The following is a 14,332-nucleotide window of genomic DNA, read 5'->3' on the forward strand; positions in this document are numbered from 1 at the left end:
TGAAAAATCGGGACGGCGTGGGGGGTAATAGGATCCTAGATAAGACCCCAAAATTCGGACTGTCCCTATAAAATTGGGACATCTGGTCACCACAGCACACCCCCAGGACTCCTGAGTTCCATTGCTGGGTTTCCTATTGGTTCCTCTGCTGGTTGTTTTCCTTTTTCTGGGGACTTTGGGCAAGTTGCTCCCCACTCTCGGGCTCTGTCCCCAGCAGTCAAATGGGGATTTCATACCTTCCCGCTATTGGAAAGTGCTGGGAGAATCCCCCAGCAAAAGCTGCTCTGACAGTGCTAAGCAGCATCTGACCATTCAAGGTCGGAGCTCACTGCCCAGGAGGAGTGCTTGGCTCTGGGGTTTCACTTCAGCCCAGTGTAGAGAGAGAGCCCTAACCATGGAGTTTGGCTCAAGAAGACCAAGTCTCCAATTTGTTAAGAGTGTTTTGAATTTCAATCCTGTGCTCCAAAGTGCTTGGTGTCAGTTGTAAACTTTAGGAGCATGCTCTCCACTCCATTTTCCAAATCATTCATGAAAATATAGAATAGTACCTGACACCGGACTGATCCCTGCCAGACCCACTAGGTTCACCCTCCCCGTTGGGCAGCTAAACAGGGAGAAGGGCTCCTGGAGTCTTGGCTTTCAACCAGCTCTGCACCCACATTACACTGATTGCAGCTGGACTACATTTCCCTCGTTTGCTTCTGAGAATGTCCTATGGGACTGTGTCAAAAGCCTTAGTAACACCAAGCTAGATCCCATCTATTGTTTACTCACCTCTACCAGGCCCAGAACCCTGCCAAAGAAGGAAAGAGGATTGGTTTGGAATGATTTGTTCTTGACAATTCCACGCTCACTAGTCATAAGAACCAAATCATCCTGTAGGTGCTGCTGACAAACTGAGTGTTTAAGAATGTATTGCAGGATCTCTCCAGCTATGGCAGTCAGGCTAGCTAGTCTGTAGGTCCCAGAGGTCTTTTTGTTCCCCTTTGAAAGATAGGTCCTGTCTTGTTCATGGATGGGAAGATGTTCTTTTTCAGGGGTCTCAGACGAGAACTGGGGCACAACACCTGGTTTGTTAAGGCCACAAAAACGGAGGCAGGAACCTCTTCTCTGCTGCTGGCAAAGAACCACAGGTACCTAAAAGATAGGGACTCACATCTTTGAATGGGATTTAAAAAGGCAGTGGTTAATAAGTTTGGCCCCGACCATTTCTTGTTTCCACAGACTAGACATTTTAGCAAACTTTAGAATTCCTTGGTGCTAAACACTGTGAAACTCCCCTTTCTCCTTCACAGAGGGCTTTAATACCCCTTATCTCACTTGGGCTCTAAACTGCCCATAGTTCGAGAACTGTTCCTGTTCCGATTGGACAGATGGGAGAAGGGAAGAGACCTACCCAAGGCCTACACAACAAGGCGATGGCAGAGCCAGAAAGAGAAGCAACCAGTTCTGACTCCTGTTCTAACAGATGAAAACACCCCAGAGCCCAGGAATCGAGATGGTGGGAAAATTTCATTCAAACCGTTTCTGTCCGAAAATCCCATTTAGACTAAACCAGTTTGTTTCTCAAAATCATAACAAGTGGGATGAAAGATCTTTGCAAAAATATTTTGTTGCAAAACAAAAGCATCTCCTCTTTGTCAGAGTGTGTTAAATTGTCTCCTCGCACACAAAGAGGAGACACTTACATCTCAACCATTAGATAAGATGCTTCAATCTGAGCTAAGTCGTTGCTACTATTAACAATTTCAAAATAAAAAAATACAAATAAAATAGACTATTTCAGCTAATCTATTATGTCATAATCTGGGAAACTTCATATTATGCACTACTTCTAGTGACACTCCCAAATGGATCCGCATCCTTCACCCACCATGAGGTAGGTAAGAGCGGATCATTATTATCCCTACTTGAAAGAGGGAGAAGCTCAGGCTGAGAAAGGAGAATTGACTTGTCTTAGGTCACACAGCCCGTCAGAGGCAGTGTTGGGAATAGGACCGAAGAGCCCTGATTTTCAAACAAACCATCGGATCTTGAATATCAGACATTGAATGACCTGAATACTGTGCTCTCAGATGAGCTCCAGACCAACAACAGTGACAGTAATTATTCAGCAAGTATTTGAGGAGAACTGCAATGTTAGAGGGAATCATCAACTGCTCAGAGACAATTAATGCGGAGAAGCAGCAAAATTAATCAAAGATAGAACTGGTTCTGACTTATTTACTTGATCTTAAAAGAGAACAACAAGGACCTGAGTCTCCTCCCTGTCAATATCCCCCTGCTCAACCAATCAGGGTAGAGACGGAGGACGGGAGGCTGAGGGTTCTCACCAGAGAGCCCAAAGGATGGCCCAGGTCACCGGTGGGATTCACTGCCCGAGCACTATTTCAGTCCCACATTTTTGGGTGGACCTTCCATAGTGGGAGCTGCAGAGGACTTCCCTGCAACACACACACACACACCTCCGTCCTGTTGTTGCGAAGGGAACAGGAGAAAGGACAAAAGAAGCAAGAGAAGAAGAGGAGGGAGGGATGGAGGAAGAGGTGAAACAAAAAGGACAAACCCTAATGTCCCCAGCGATTCTAAGGGACAAAATCCCAGGTGCGCAATAAAATTCTGCCTCCTTAAGCTCGTGTTTTCCATGCCTAGAATTCACTTGTCACCAGATAGATCAGACTGAACAGGTTTCAAACCTCCAGGAGGCTCTTACCTTCTAAACAGGGACGGCTGTTTTCTAGTAAAATCACTACAAGGGAAGGAGGAAACTCGAAAGAGATTCCTCCTGGCGCTCACGTCCATGACCCCAAATAATCTCTCAGTCCTCAAAGAGAGACCTGGAGAAGGAAACGTGCTGAAGCAAAGCCACAGAGGTCTCTGAGGTTTCCCTGGCCCCTCGCCCCTGTCCTGCCTGGCTGATGTCAGCATCTCTCTGTGAGGTCACCACCTCCCCACCACCTTGGACCAATAGTCTGAGGTCCTGCAAAAGGCCTTTGTGATGTCACTGCCACACCCCTAAATTGCTGGGCTAATATCCTGCCCCTGGCCAGGCACTTTGGAGGTTTGAGCAACTCCCTGTGGATCACCCCACTCAAGGAGCGTTCGTTCTAGGCAGCAAGCCGGCTAGACAGGAAAACATCAGACGCTGCTCCCAATGCTACACTCAGTTTTTCAGAAATTAGTCGACTTCATGGTCAGAAGACACCATTAGAGCATCTAACCTGCATATCACAGGCCTCCTGTATGACATAACAGCTACTTTGGGGGCAAACACATTCCAGAAAGGCATCTAGTCTTCATTAAATGACATCAGGAGATGGTGAATCCACCACTTTCCTTGGTAGCTTGCTCCTGTGGTGAATCATCCTCGCTGTTGACTATTGTGCCTCAGTTGTAATATGAATTTGTCTCTTTTCACTTTCCAGCCATTGGGTCTTGTTATGCCTTTCTCTGCTCCATTCAAGAGCCCGTAAATACCCAATCTTTTCTCTCCATTAAGGCCCTTCAACATTTCAATGAAATCACCTTTCAATCTTCTTTTGATAAGCTAAACAGGTTGAGCTCTTTCAATAGCTCACTGGAAGGCATTTTTCTCCAGCCCTCAGAACATTTGGTGGCTCTTTGCTGCCCTAGCTCCAATTTCACAACATCTTTTTTCAAATGAGGATACCAGAACTGGAGGCAGTATAAAGGTTGTATAAAGGTAAAATTAAATAGGTTGCAGAGGAGTTTTTTTTTAATTTCGGCTTTTGTTGCTAAAAATTTTGTCTCTCTGCGGTGAGAAAAAACACTCCCCGAATGCCAAAATTTGAGCCATGAAAAGCGGCAGTGTGAACAGCGCATCATAGGTGGAGCTGTGCTCCCGGTGACAAAGCTCCTGCCCCTCATTGGAGGTAGTTTGGCTTTGTTGCCGGGGAAGCTCTCTCTCAGCGATAAGGACGGCCACACAGCGCACCTTACAATGGCATGGTTAGAGTGGCACAGCTGCACCGTGGTAAGGTGCGCGGTGTAGACACAGCCTCAGAGCTGGGGAAAGCCGACAGGCGCTGAGGAGCACAGGGTTCAGACAGAGACATCCGTTAGGAGAGGAACTATTCACAGGGATTCTCTATAGCCTAGTAAGGTGGAGAGGATGGAAGATGATAATGTACAGGTAGGTTCTGATGAGAAACAGTGAAATGAAAGAGTCTCCCTCAATTACATCATGTAATAGCAGAAAGCTAAAATGGGACACATTTTACAAGTGCTTAAATACAAACGCTAAACGTCTAAGTCCTAAGACTGGTGAATTTGAGTGCCTGGTATTGAGTGACAATATTGATAGAATAGGCATCACAGAAACCCTTGCACCCCCTCCTGCACCCACATGGGGAGACTGACCTGTGTGCATGGAGCAGCTGTCATTGCTGCCCCCACTCCTCCCTGGAACGCTGCTCATCTGGGCACCCCTAGGGGCTGTGGGATGTGGGGGCAAGAAGTGAGATCATCCGAGCTCCCTGCATCCAGGTCACTTTCCTCAGCCGGGCTGCATAGCGGGAGGGCAGAGAGCAGCAGCTTCTGATGCTCCCCTCACAGCACAGCCCAAGTGGGAAAAGTGACCAGGACGCATGGAGCACATAGGGTTGCTCCTTACTCCCCTCAAACCTCTATGGACCCATGTAGGAGCATTGGGGCAGCGGAGAGCAGTGAGCACCTTTGCACTGCCACACGGTGCCCTTTGACCCCTGGAGCCCTGGGCGGCTATCGGGGGGCACCACCCCTAAGGCCGGCCAGGCTCCCCAGAACGAGCAGCAGAAAACACAGAGACTGGCCACACACTGAGCAGTGGTAGCCTGGGCGGCTCGTAATGGAGGCTCAGGGGGGAGGGGTGTCATAACATTTTTTCCCAGATTTGGACCTTAGCGTCCAAAATATGGGTGTTAGCATGAAAACCTCCAAGCTTAGTTACCAGCTTGGACCTGGTAAAGCTGCCACCAGCCAGGGATTTATACAGTGCCTGGCTCACTGTGGTCTCCCCAAAACCTTCCCTGGGGGACCCCCAGACTCAGATGCCTTGAGTCTCACAACAAAGGGGAATAAACCATTTCCCTTCCCCCTCCTCCCCTCCAGGTGTTCCCTCCCTGGGTTCCTGGAGAGATATACAGAAGCAAGCTCCGTGAATCTAAACAGAGGGACTCCCCCCTCCCTGTTTCCAGTCCTGGAAATAGAAGTACCAAGATAGCTAATCTCTCTTCCCCCTTACCCAGAGGGTATGCAAAGTCAGGCTAGTAAATCTAACACAACGAGATTTTCCCCCTGACTTCTTCCTCCCACCAATTCCCTGCTGAGCTGCAGACTCAATTCCCTGGAGTCCCCACTAAAGAAAAAATCCAACAGGTCTTAAAAGAAAGCTTTATATAAAAAGAAAGAAAAGGACATAAAAATGGTCTCTCTGTATTAAGGTGACAAATACAGGGTTATTTGCTTAAAAGAAAAAAATGAATAAACAGCCTTATCCAAAAAGAATACAATTTAAACATTCCAGCAACTACACACATGTAAATACAAAAAAAAAACCAATATAAACGTATTGTCTTATTATCTTTGTACTTACAACTTGGAAACAGAAGATTAGAAAGGCAGGAGATAGAAAAATCACTCTCATAGCCGAGACGCCACAGACACAAGACAAAGAACAAAGAACTCACACACAAACTTCCCTCCACCCAGATTTGAAAAAGTCTTGTTTCCTGATTGGTCCTCTGGTCAGGTGTTTTAGGTTACTGGTGTTACCCCTTTATAGGTAAAAGAACATTAACCCTTAGCTATCTGTTTATGACAAGGGGGCTCAGCCTCCCCAAACCTTGCACTGCCAAGGGGACAGTGGGGCCCATGATCAGGGGCCCTGGCCAAGTTAGGTCCCCCTGGAAAAGTCTCCCCTATGTCAGCCCCAGGGCTGGAGGAGCTCCCACTCCCTGCTACAGCCCGGGGGCTGCAGCAGGGGCACAGAGCTTCTCTGGTCTCAGGGCCACAGCGGGGCAGGGGTAAAGGAGTGATAGGGTGGGGCTGGTGGGGGAAGGGGTGGAACAGAAGTGACAGTGGATGGGGCCATGGGTGGAAGGGGGTAGAGCCACAGACAGAAGGTAGGGGCATGGTTCTGGTGCTGGGGCCCCCACACTTGTTCTCCCTTTCCCGGGGGTTTGGCATCACTAGCCCCGGCTTAGCGAGTAGGGTTCAGTGGTCCCCATAATGTGGGGTGCAACTCCTAGGGGGACACAGAGGAACATTCATGGGGGCACCTCAGGACCTGAGCCAGCCCACATAGAGGGCAGGGAGGGAGCACCACTCTGCCACAGCTCTTCCCCAACCCCACCCTCAGCCTGAGACTCTGGCTCCCAGCCCAGCGTCGACCCCTTTACCCCTGTCCGCACCCCTCACCCCAGCAAGCAACAGCCCCACTCCTCCCAGCCCCGGTTCTTGACCGTGGCTTCCGAGGGGCCACAGCCATGGCTAAGAGGGCACAATGTGAAATGTTTGGGGACCACTGGTTTAGGGTGACGTCCTCAATCACTTCTCTGCAGTCCAATAAAAGCTATTCCTCACTCACCTACCCCTCCATCAGGACGGACTAGGTATGTTCTGCTGCCCTTCACTCATACAGGAAGAAGAATAACATTTCATTCCACTCAATCCTAAAGTCATTTGTAACCCAAGACCATCCCAAACTGGTCATTTTGGGGAAGCGGCCCCATCATGCTGCATAGCTAGGCAGAGTAGGTGTGTCTATGCAAACACGGTCTGTTCCTGAAGTCTTTCCCCAGCTCCTCACTAGGTGAGAGAGGGGAGCTCATTCAGACCCTGCTTACGCTTAGTATTTAAAAACTCCTTAGTGTCCCTATCTCTGCCGGCCTTAGATTTCTCCTCCTGTCCGTTTTTTGACAGCTCAGATGAGGTGACTGAGTGGTTAAGGTGTTGGACTGCTACCCCATTATGCTCTGCCTGTATGGGTTCAAATCCCATTCTCATAAGAGTCATTTAGTCTTCACCCTCCTTTATAGACAACCATCTCCCCCTTTGGTACAATAACAGATCAAACAATGTTGCTTGTGTTACCCAAAATTGGGTCAGTTAGTAAGCTTAGAGAGAACTAATAATGCCCCTCCCCCCCAGAGTTTGGCAGAAAGCAGCACATTTATTAGCTTGATAGCTAACCTCAAAAGAAGGGATGGGGGAGGGTGTCACACTCATACTCACGCTCCCAGGACAGGCCTGGCAGTGGAGATGTCAGGATCCTTTAAGGTAAGAGTCCCACAGCGCAGCGATGGACGGTGCGGTGAAGATCAGTATCCCCTAGGTGCAATAGAATGTAACACAGCCAACCACTGGTCAGATGGGCCGGTTGAAGGGCATTCACTGGAGGTACAAAGGAGAGTGGGAAAGCCACTTCACAGGCATTCAAAGAGGGAAAGGACACAAGCTGGGGGAGTTTAACAGACCTTTTGAGCATACAGGTTATACAGAGCATACAGATCACTGCTAGTAGTAATAAGCTCGATAGTATTCATCACCATGCAATTTTAACAGGTTTCCACGCCCCTTTTAGGGCTTTTGTCCCGCCTTCCCACCCCCCGTTTTGGTTGGCGCTGTCGGCCATTTTGAAAAAATGTGTGTGTGTGTGTTTGACTAGGGGAAGTGTATTAAATATCAGGGTGGATTAAGATAAAAGTTAAATAATATTGAAAACTAGGTTTATAAAGGGAATTTACTACGGCAAAACCTGTTTGTTAAGCACAGGATAAAAAAGCATTGAATCTATTCAATACCAATGTAGGTTAAGAAAAAAAACATTATAAACTAAGTTTAAACAGGATAATTAATTGAAGCAAAACCTGTTTTGTAAGGACATAAGCAAAAACTATAAGAAATACTTAAAAAAGTAGGTTTAAAAAAAATTAACCAAGGCAAATCCTGTTTGGGGTGCCCTGGGTAAAAAAGGGATTGAAACTATTGACTGCCAACATAGGTTATAAAAAGCTTTTTAATATTATTAATTAATATTAAAAACAATACAGCTAGGTTTAAAAGGGGAATTGACTGAAGCAAAACCTGTTAAGTAAGCACATCGCCAAAAACTATAAAGGGGTAGTAAGAAAAAGGCTTTTAAAAACATTAAAACTATGTTTAAAAGAAAATGTACTAAAGCAGTGTAATAAAAGTGAATAAAATGTATTTAAACTAGTCAATACCAATGTAGGTTAAGAAAAAACGAGGTTTAAAAGGAAAATTAACAAAGAGAAAGCCTGTTCGGTAAGCACAGGGTAAAAACTCTATAAAAATGTGGCTAAGAAAAATACAATAAAGCTCAGGGTAAAATTAAAAAATGTTTACCTTTGCAGTCTTTTTGTAAAACGAGGCAGCTTTTCTGGTTTAACCCTAGTAAATAAAACACATTAAAACTTGTTAATGCCAATGCAGGTTAAGAAAAAACGAGTTTTAAAAGGAAAATTGACCAAGGCAAAGCCTGTTTGGTAAGCCCGGGGTAAAAAAAGCATTCAATATCAGTGTAGATTAATTAAAAAGAGCAAAGATAGAGAGCACGCGGCGTAATCAGAATGAGACAGAGAGAGAAGCAGGCAGAGTCTGTTTAGTAAGCACAGGGTAAAAAGCATTCAGAATCAGGGCGGGTTACAAGACAAGAAAAGCGAGGAGAGAGTCCGCTTTGCAAAGAGCAAAGATAGAGAGCACAGGGTAGGATTAAAGAGAAAGAGAGAGAATTGTTACCTTTGCCCGTCTTTCTGTAGAATGAGGGAGATTTCCTGCTTCTGACACTCTCCAGCTTGTTATCACCGCTTTTGGATCGGCCCAATCAGAGGTGGTTTTACAACAGCATCATAGAATTCATTTTCCTTAACCAACCAATCCTAGTGTTTTAAGAGTTTAAGCAAGAGCCTTTTAAAAACCGGTTATTGTCTACCAATCAGCATGTGTTTTTGTGTATAAAAACACGTGGTTTTGCGAGCGGGTTTTTCAACACAGAGAAACTAAACACAAAGCCATGTCCCTGTACAAAACACCTACAGAAGCCAAGAAGCCGGAATTGCCCCTGGATGCGCCAGACCGTGTTCAGAAAAGAAGGCTCCTTTACAGTTGTTTTGCCAACGAGAAAGGGTTGTTGTCGAGCCCTGTGTTTTATTCTGAAAGAGAACTGAAAAAAGAGGAGCCACAGCCATTTGTAAAAAATCAAGTGCGAAAAAATTTGTTGTCAGATTTGGAAAAAACAGAATTAAAAGCAGAAGTAAATCTTTTTTTTTTGTAACAAATTACAAAATGTTTTATAAAAATAAAGGGTTAAATCTTTTTGTTTTTATAGGGGGGAATGGAAGAAGAGCCTATATATGAGGACATGGCAACCGAGGAACAGCCGCAGGATAGCGATGTTGAAAACCAACCGATAGACCCCGAGTTGTGGAAAGATGGCGATATTGTTATGGTATAAGCTTTATTAGTTGTAAAAAAAAATAAAAAATTATTGTATTTACACTTTTAAAAAATGACTTTTGATTTTTAACAGATAACCAAGCCTGGGCCGTACAAGATTACTGCTTTGGTGTGTAACAAACTGCCAACAGTTGCAGAGACAGAAACACCCGAGGAGGTAAAGACAGCTTAACTTATTTGAAATATATATATATATATATATATATATATATATATATATATATATATATGTGCATGACTCTAATTAAGCGTTAATATACGGTTGGTTTAATAATAGGCTGCTGAAACTATGATTGACGAAGGTGATTCAGAAACAAAGGACACAAACGGGGTGTCAATAGTAAAACCCAAAGAACATGACAAGGTAAAAGTTACTTAAATAATTTAAAAAAATATAAATATAAACATATATAAGAGTGGTAAAATAAAACTATATGTTTTGTGTTTAATAACAGGAAGATGATATGGGGTTCAACGGTGCGTCAGTCGAGGATGATGATAATTCAGAATCAGACAAGGGTACGACCGAGGTAGCACAAATAAACTCTAGGCTTTTTTATTTTAAAATTTTTGCATCAAAAAACTTAAAATATGTTTTTACAATGTTTTTAACAGACATCTTCAGAGGATGAAAAGAGGCGGCCTCTAAGCAGAACAGCCGTAATATGTACCTGTTGTTTTTGTGTGAAGCAAGATGTTAAAAAAAAGTCTGTAAAAAGTGAAGAGAGTGACCAGAAAAGCGGTGAAGAAAAAGAGGATCCAGTTATGGTTGATATTGTTAGAGCTGTTGTAGTAAAAGCCTTTTACCACTGTTTGAAAAAACAACTTTTGGAAAACTGTGCAGCCTGCGCTGTAAATAAGTCCAACCCTTTTAGTCACCCTTGTATCTTTTGGGATCGCTCAGAAGTATTTTACCAGCTTAGACGTATTTCTTCTAAACTGAACGCGGCCCAGCTGGTAAATGTAATTATAGCTGAAGGCTACAAACTGAAAAAGCTTAACATAACCACTGAAACTATAACCAAAGTTGTTAAAATGATTAGGGAGGTTGGAAAATCATCTGACCCGGTGGCCTTGCTGGTAGATCTGTCAAAAGAGGTGGCCCCCTATATTGGCCGAGCGGTGTGTAGCAGGGTTCGCCAAATGGATTATAAAACTTTTTACATGCAAGGTTGTGACCCTAGAGGCTTAAAAAATATATATTAATTAAAATGCATTGTTAAAAAAAACTGTATCACAGTTTTTATATTATTTTGCTTAACCGTTAAAAATGTATGTAATTGTATCGTATATTACTTTACTGCTGCTTTAAAAGTCAAATGTGTATAAACGTTGTTGTGTTAAATAAAAACAAAAGCAGAAACAAACTTTTGTGTATACAGTGTTTTAAAGCAAGACGGGGTAAGCATGGCAAAGCTGCTAAAGAAAATTTATTACTCACCCGAAAAAGTTGGTAGTTTTGGGGGCATAACACCCTTATTTCAGGCCGCTAAAAGACACCGTAAAAGCTTAAGCAAAAAGCAGGTTTCCGCTTGGCTTGCGGATCAAGATGCTTACGCTTTACATAAACCTGCAAGGCTTAAATTTAAAAGAAATAAAACAGTGGTGTCTAATGTGGATACGCAATGGCAGGCAGATTTGGTTGATATGGCCGCCTATTCTAAAGACAATGACAACCGTAAATATATTTTAACAGTGATAGATATTTTGTCTAAATACGCCTGGGCGGTAACCCTAAAAAATAAAACAGGAAAAGAGGTGGCAGAAGCGTTTAAAGCTATTTTTTCAAAGGGGCGCGTGCCTCAAAAATTACAAACAGACAGAGGAAAAGAGTTTTTAAACAAAGCTTTAAAAAATTTGTTTAAGCAATATGGAGTACACCATTTTGTTACCAATAACGAAGTTAAAGCGGGAATTGTGGAGAGGTTTAACAGAACTTTAAAATAAAAAATGTGGAGGTATTTTACTGCCCGTAACACCTTTCGCTACATTGATGTGCTGCAGGCCTTCATAGACGGTTACAACAGAAGTTATCACAGAACTATCAGAGGGCGCCCAATTGACGTGACACAAGCTAATGCGCTAAGCGTGTGGAAAACCGTCTACGGGGGTAGTTTTAAAATAAAGAGGCAACGTGTGGTTTTTAAAAAAGGGGATCACGTAAGAGTATCTAAAACGAAGGGCACTTTTGAAAAGGGCTATCAGCAAACCTTTACCGATGAAATATTTATCGTGTCAGGGGTTTTATTAAGAGGACAAAGACCGGTGTATGCATTACAAGATTATGAAGGGGAGGAAGTTGTGGGGTCTTTTTATCCTGAAGAATTACAAAAAGTAAGCCCTAACCAGGACCGAGTTTACAAGGTAGAAAAAAATTTTAAAAAAAACGGTCGGGGAAGAAACAAATATTTCTTTGTAAAATGGAAAGGTTGGCCTAAAAAATTTAATAGTTGGGTTAAAGCGTCTCAAGTGCAGGACCTTTAATAAAAAAATGACTGAACAAAGTTTTTACATGACATTACCAAGCAACGCCTCAGCGGGGGCTTTTCCTCAAAATACTAGTTCCAATTTTACAATACAACTAGCCAAGCCTTTAAATTTAATAGGGCGGTGGGATGTCGCTTTATCGGAAATTCATTATTGTCACTCTTGGAACACGCTTCTTTTCGATACAGCATTTACGTTAGCATCGGAAAAAAAAATTCGAACCTACTACATGGATGCCGGCTATTATTCGAGCATTCACCATTTAATAGAAGTCATCAACAAGAATATAGACAAAGATGCCGAAAAACCAAATGCCTACGTTATTTACAACCCTGTGACTAGAAGTGTTCAGCTAAAACCAAACGATGGAAAGTACTTTTTTTCCACAGGTGGTAAATTGGCAACAATACTGGGAATGCTTTCAAATCATCCGTGTAGGATTGCACCGTACCCCGCAGACATTACGGGGGGTTTTAACTCTTTATACGTGTACACCGACATAGTGGAACATCAGTTAGTGGGGGACTACTATGTGCCGCTGTTGCGCTGCGTTCCCATCCGCGGTAGCAACAACAAATTTGTTACAATAACGTATGACAAACCGCATTACGTCCCCGTAAGTAAGCAGCACATCGGAACCATTACTATTGAAATAAAGACGGATCAAAATAAACACGTTTCATTTAGTTTTGGAAAGGTAATTGTTAAACTACATTTGCGTCCCAAAAAGCTGAAGAATGGTAACTATGAAAAACTACGGGGACCCCTTTTTGTATAGAAACTACTACAAGGCCCAGGCTGGCTATGGCTTACCAGGATATCAAGGATTACCCGTTATGTACGGGGCAGGCTTAGGAGGAATATTTCGCAGCCTTTTTAGAAAAGCCGTGCCACTTTTAAAAAGAGGTTTTGACATTATTAAACCCCACATGAAAACAACCGCGAAAAATATAACCAGAGACGTCGTAAACCACGTGTCTAGCGCAGTTATAAACAAAATAGGAGCACAGGAAGGTTCCGGTTTAGTGGTAATGAGAAGAAAAAGAGCAGCGTTGCGCCAGCCCTTTAAAGGCCCACCTAGACCCTTAAAAAAAAAAAAGCTGTGAGAACAGGTCTTAGCCATATACCAAAAAGGCCTCCTAAGAAGAGGAAGCGTCGCGCTACCCGCGATAAAAGGGATATATTTTAAAATGGCTTTTATTCATTGTGGCTCTGACGAATGCACCAAATCGGAGCTGGATTTATTTCAAATAGCCCCCACACAAACCAGTATTGAAAATAGCTTTTATGTAGAGGTGCTTCCTTTGGCCGCTTTAACGGTAAACGCCCCTCTTGAATTTTTTATTTCGGGACATGGGGATCATTACTTAGACCTTAACAACACGCTGCTGTACGTGTGCTGCAAGGTGATAAAAGAAGACGGATCAGACATTGATGATGATGCCCGGGTGGCCCTAACAAACTACCCCATCGCCACTCTTTTTAACCAGCTGGATGTTACTTTAGGCGATCGTCTTATTAGCCAGAGCAACAATTGTTACCCTTACAGAGCCTTAATAGAGCTAATTTTAAACTACAGCCACGACACCCTCGCTACTCAGTTTTCGACAGGCGGATTTTATAAAGACATGGCAGGGGGCCACGAAAGCACCCTTTTGATCGGCCACGCCAATGAGGGGTTTATACGCAGGGCCGAACTAACGGCCGGCAGCAGGAAACTGGATTTATTGGGACCTTTACACAGCGATTTGTTTTTTCAAGAAAAACTACTGCTAAACGGCGTGGATTTAAAAATCAAACTAACACGTAGCAAAGATGTTTTTTGCCTCATGAGCGGCACTGCCAACGAGAATTATAAAGTACACATTATTTCGGAGTCCCTGTTTGTAAAACGTGTAAAAGTAACCCCGGGGGTTCGTTTGGGGCACGCTGAAGCTTTAATGACCGTCAACGCTAAGTACCCCGTAGACCGGGTAAGCATAAAGGTGTTTAGCATACCGGCCGGCAGTCGTGTCAGTAACCAGGAAAACCTTTTTTTGGGGCAGCTACCCAAGCAGCTAGTAATCGGTTTTATAGATAATGACGCCTTCAGCGGCAGCTACGTTAAAAACCCTTTTAACTTTAAACATTATAACATTAATTTTGTGGCCTTGTATGTGGATGGCGAACAGGTGCCAGCAAAACCCCTACAACCCGATTTTGAAAATGGAAACTGCGTGAGGGAGTACATGCAGCTCGTGTAGGCTACTGGAAAATATGTAAAAGATCGATCGCTCTTAATTAACCGCGATGAATTTGCCCAGGGCTATACGCTGTACGCCTTTGATTTGACCCCGGATCAGGAGTGCGCCGACCATTATTCTTTAAT

General features: G+C 43.8%; 2 protein-coding genes across 6 annotated transcripts in view; both read left to right on the forward strand.

Moving 5' to 3' along the window:
• LOC127041341 (uncharacterized) overlaps positions 1-14,332 on the forward strand; it is a 227,248-nt gene that overhangs the window by 45,184 nt on the left and 167,732 nt on the right. The gene's annotated exons all lie outside the window — the stretch shown is intronic.
• On the forward strand, positions 8,917-10,844 carry LOC127041338 (uncharacterized). Of its 3 annotated transcripts, none has more exons than XM_050935573.1 (6): positions 8,917-9,274; positions 9,350-9,469; positions 9,551-9,634; positions 9,755-9,841; positions 9,933-10,007; positions 10,093-10,844. In XM_050935573.1, the coding sequence occupies exons 1-6, from the start codon at positions 9,035-9,037 to the stop codon at positions 10,681-10,683; spliced, it is 1,197 nt and encodes a 398-aa protein (XP_050791530.1). In that variant the 5' UTR covers positions 8,917-9,034; the 3' UTR covers positions 10,684-10,844. The 3 variants fall into 3 exon arrangements, with proteins under 3 accessions (XP_050791530.1, XP_050791532.1, XP_050791531.1); XM_050935575.1 differs by having other exon boundaries at positions 9,933-9,996; XM_050935574.1 differs by having other exon boundaries at positions 8,917-9,223.

This window comes from Gopherus flavomarginatus (assembly GCF_025201925.1).
Source record: "Gopherus flavomarginatus isolate rGopFla2 chromosome 13 unlocalized genomic scaffold, rGopFla2.mat.asm SUPER_13_unloc_2, whole genome shotgun sequence".
Lineage (NCBI taxonomy): Eukaryota > Metazoa > Chordata > Testudines > Testudinidae > Gopherus > Gopherus flavomarginatus.

Bases quoted from the DNA above. Each gene is read 5' to 3' on its own strand.
- LOC127041338 (XM_050935573.1), top strand. From the start codon at position 9,035: ATGTCCCTGTACAAAACACCTACAGAAGCCAAGAAGCCGGAATTGCCC. The intron at 9,275-9,349 runs GTAAATCTTTTT...TTGTTTTTATAG, and splicing joins AAACAGAATTAAAAGCAGAA to GGGGGAATGGAAGAAGAGCC. The intron at 9,635-9,754 runs GTAAAGACAGCT...GTTTAATAATAG, and splicing joins AGACAGAAACACCCGAGGAG to GCTGCTGAAACTATGATTGA.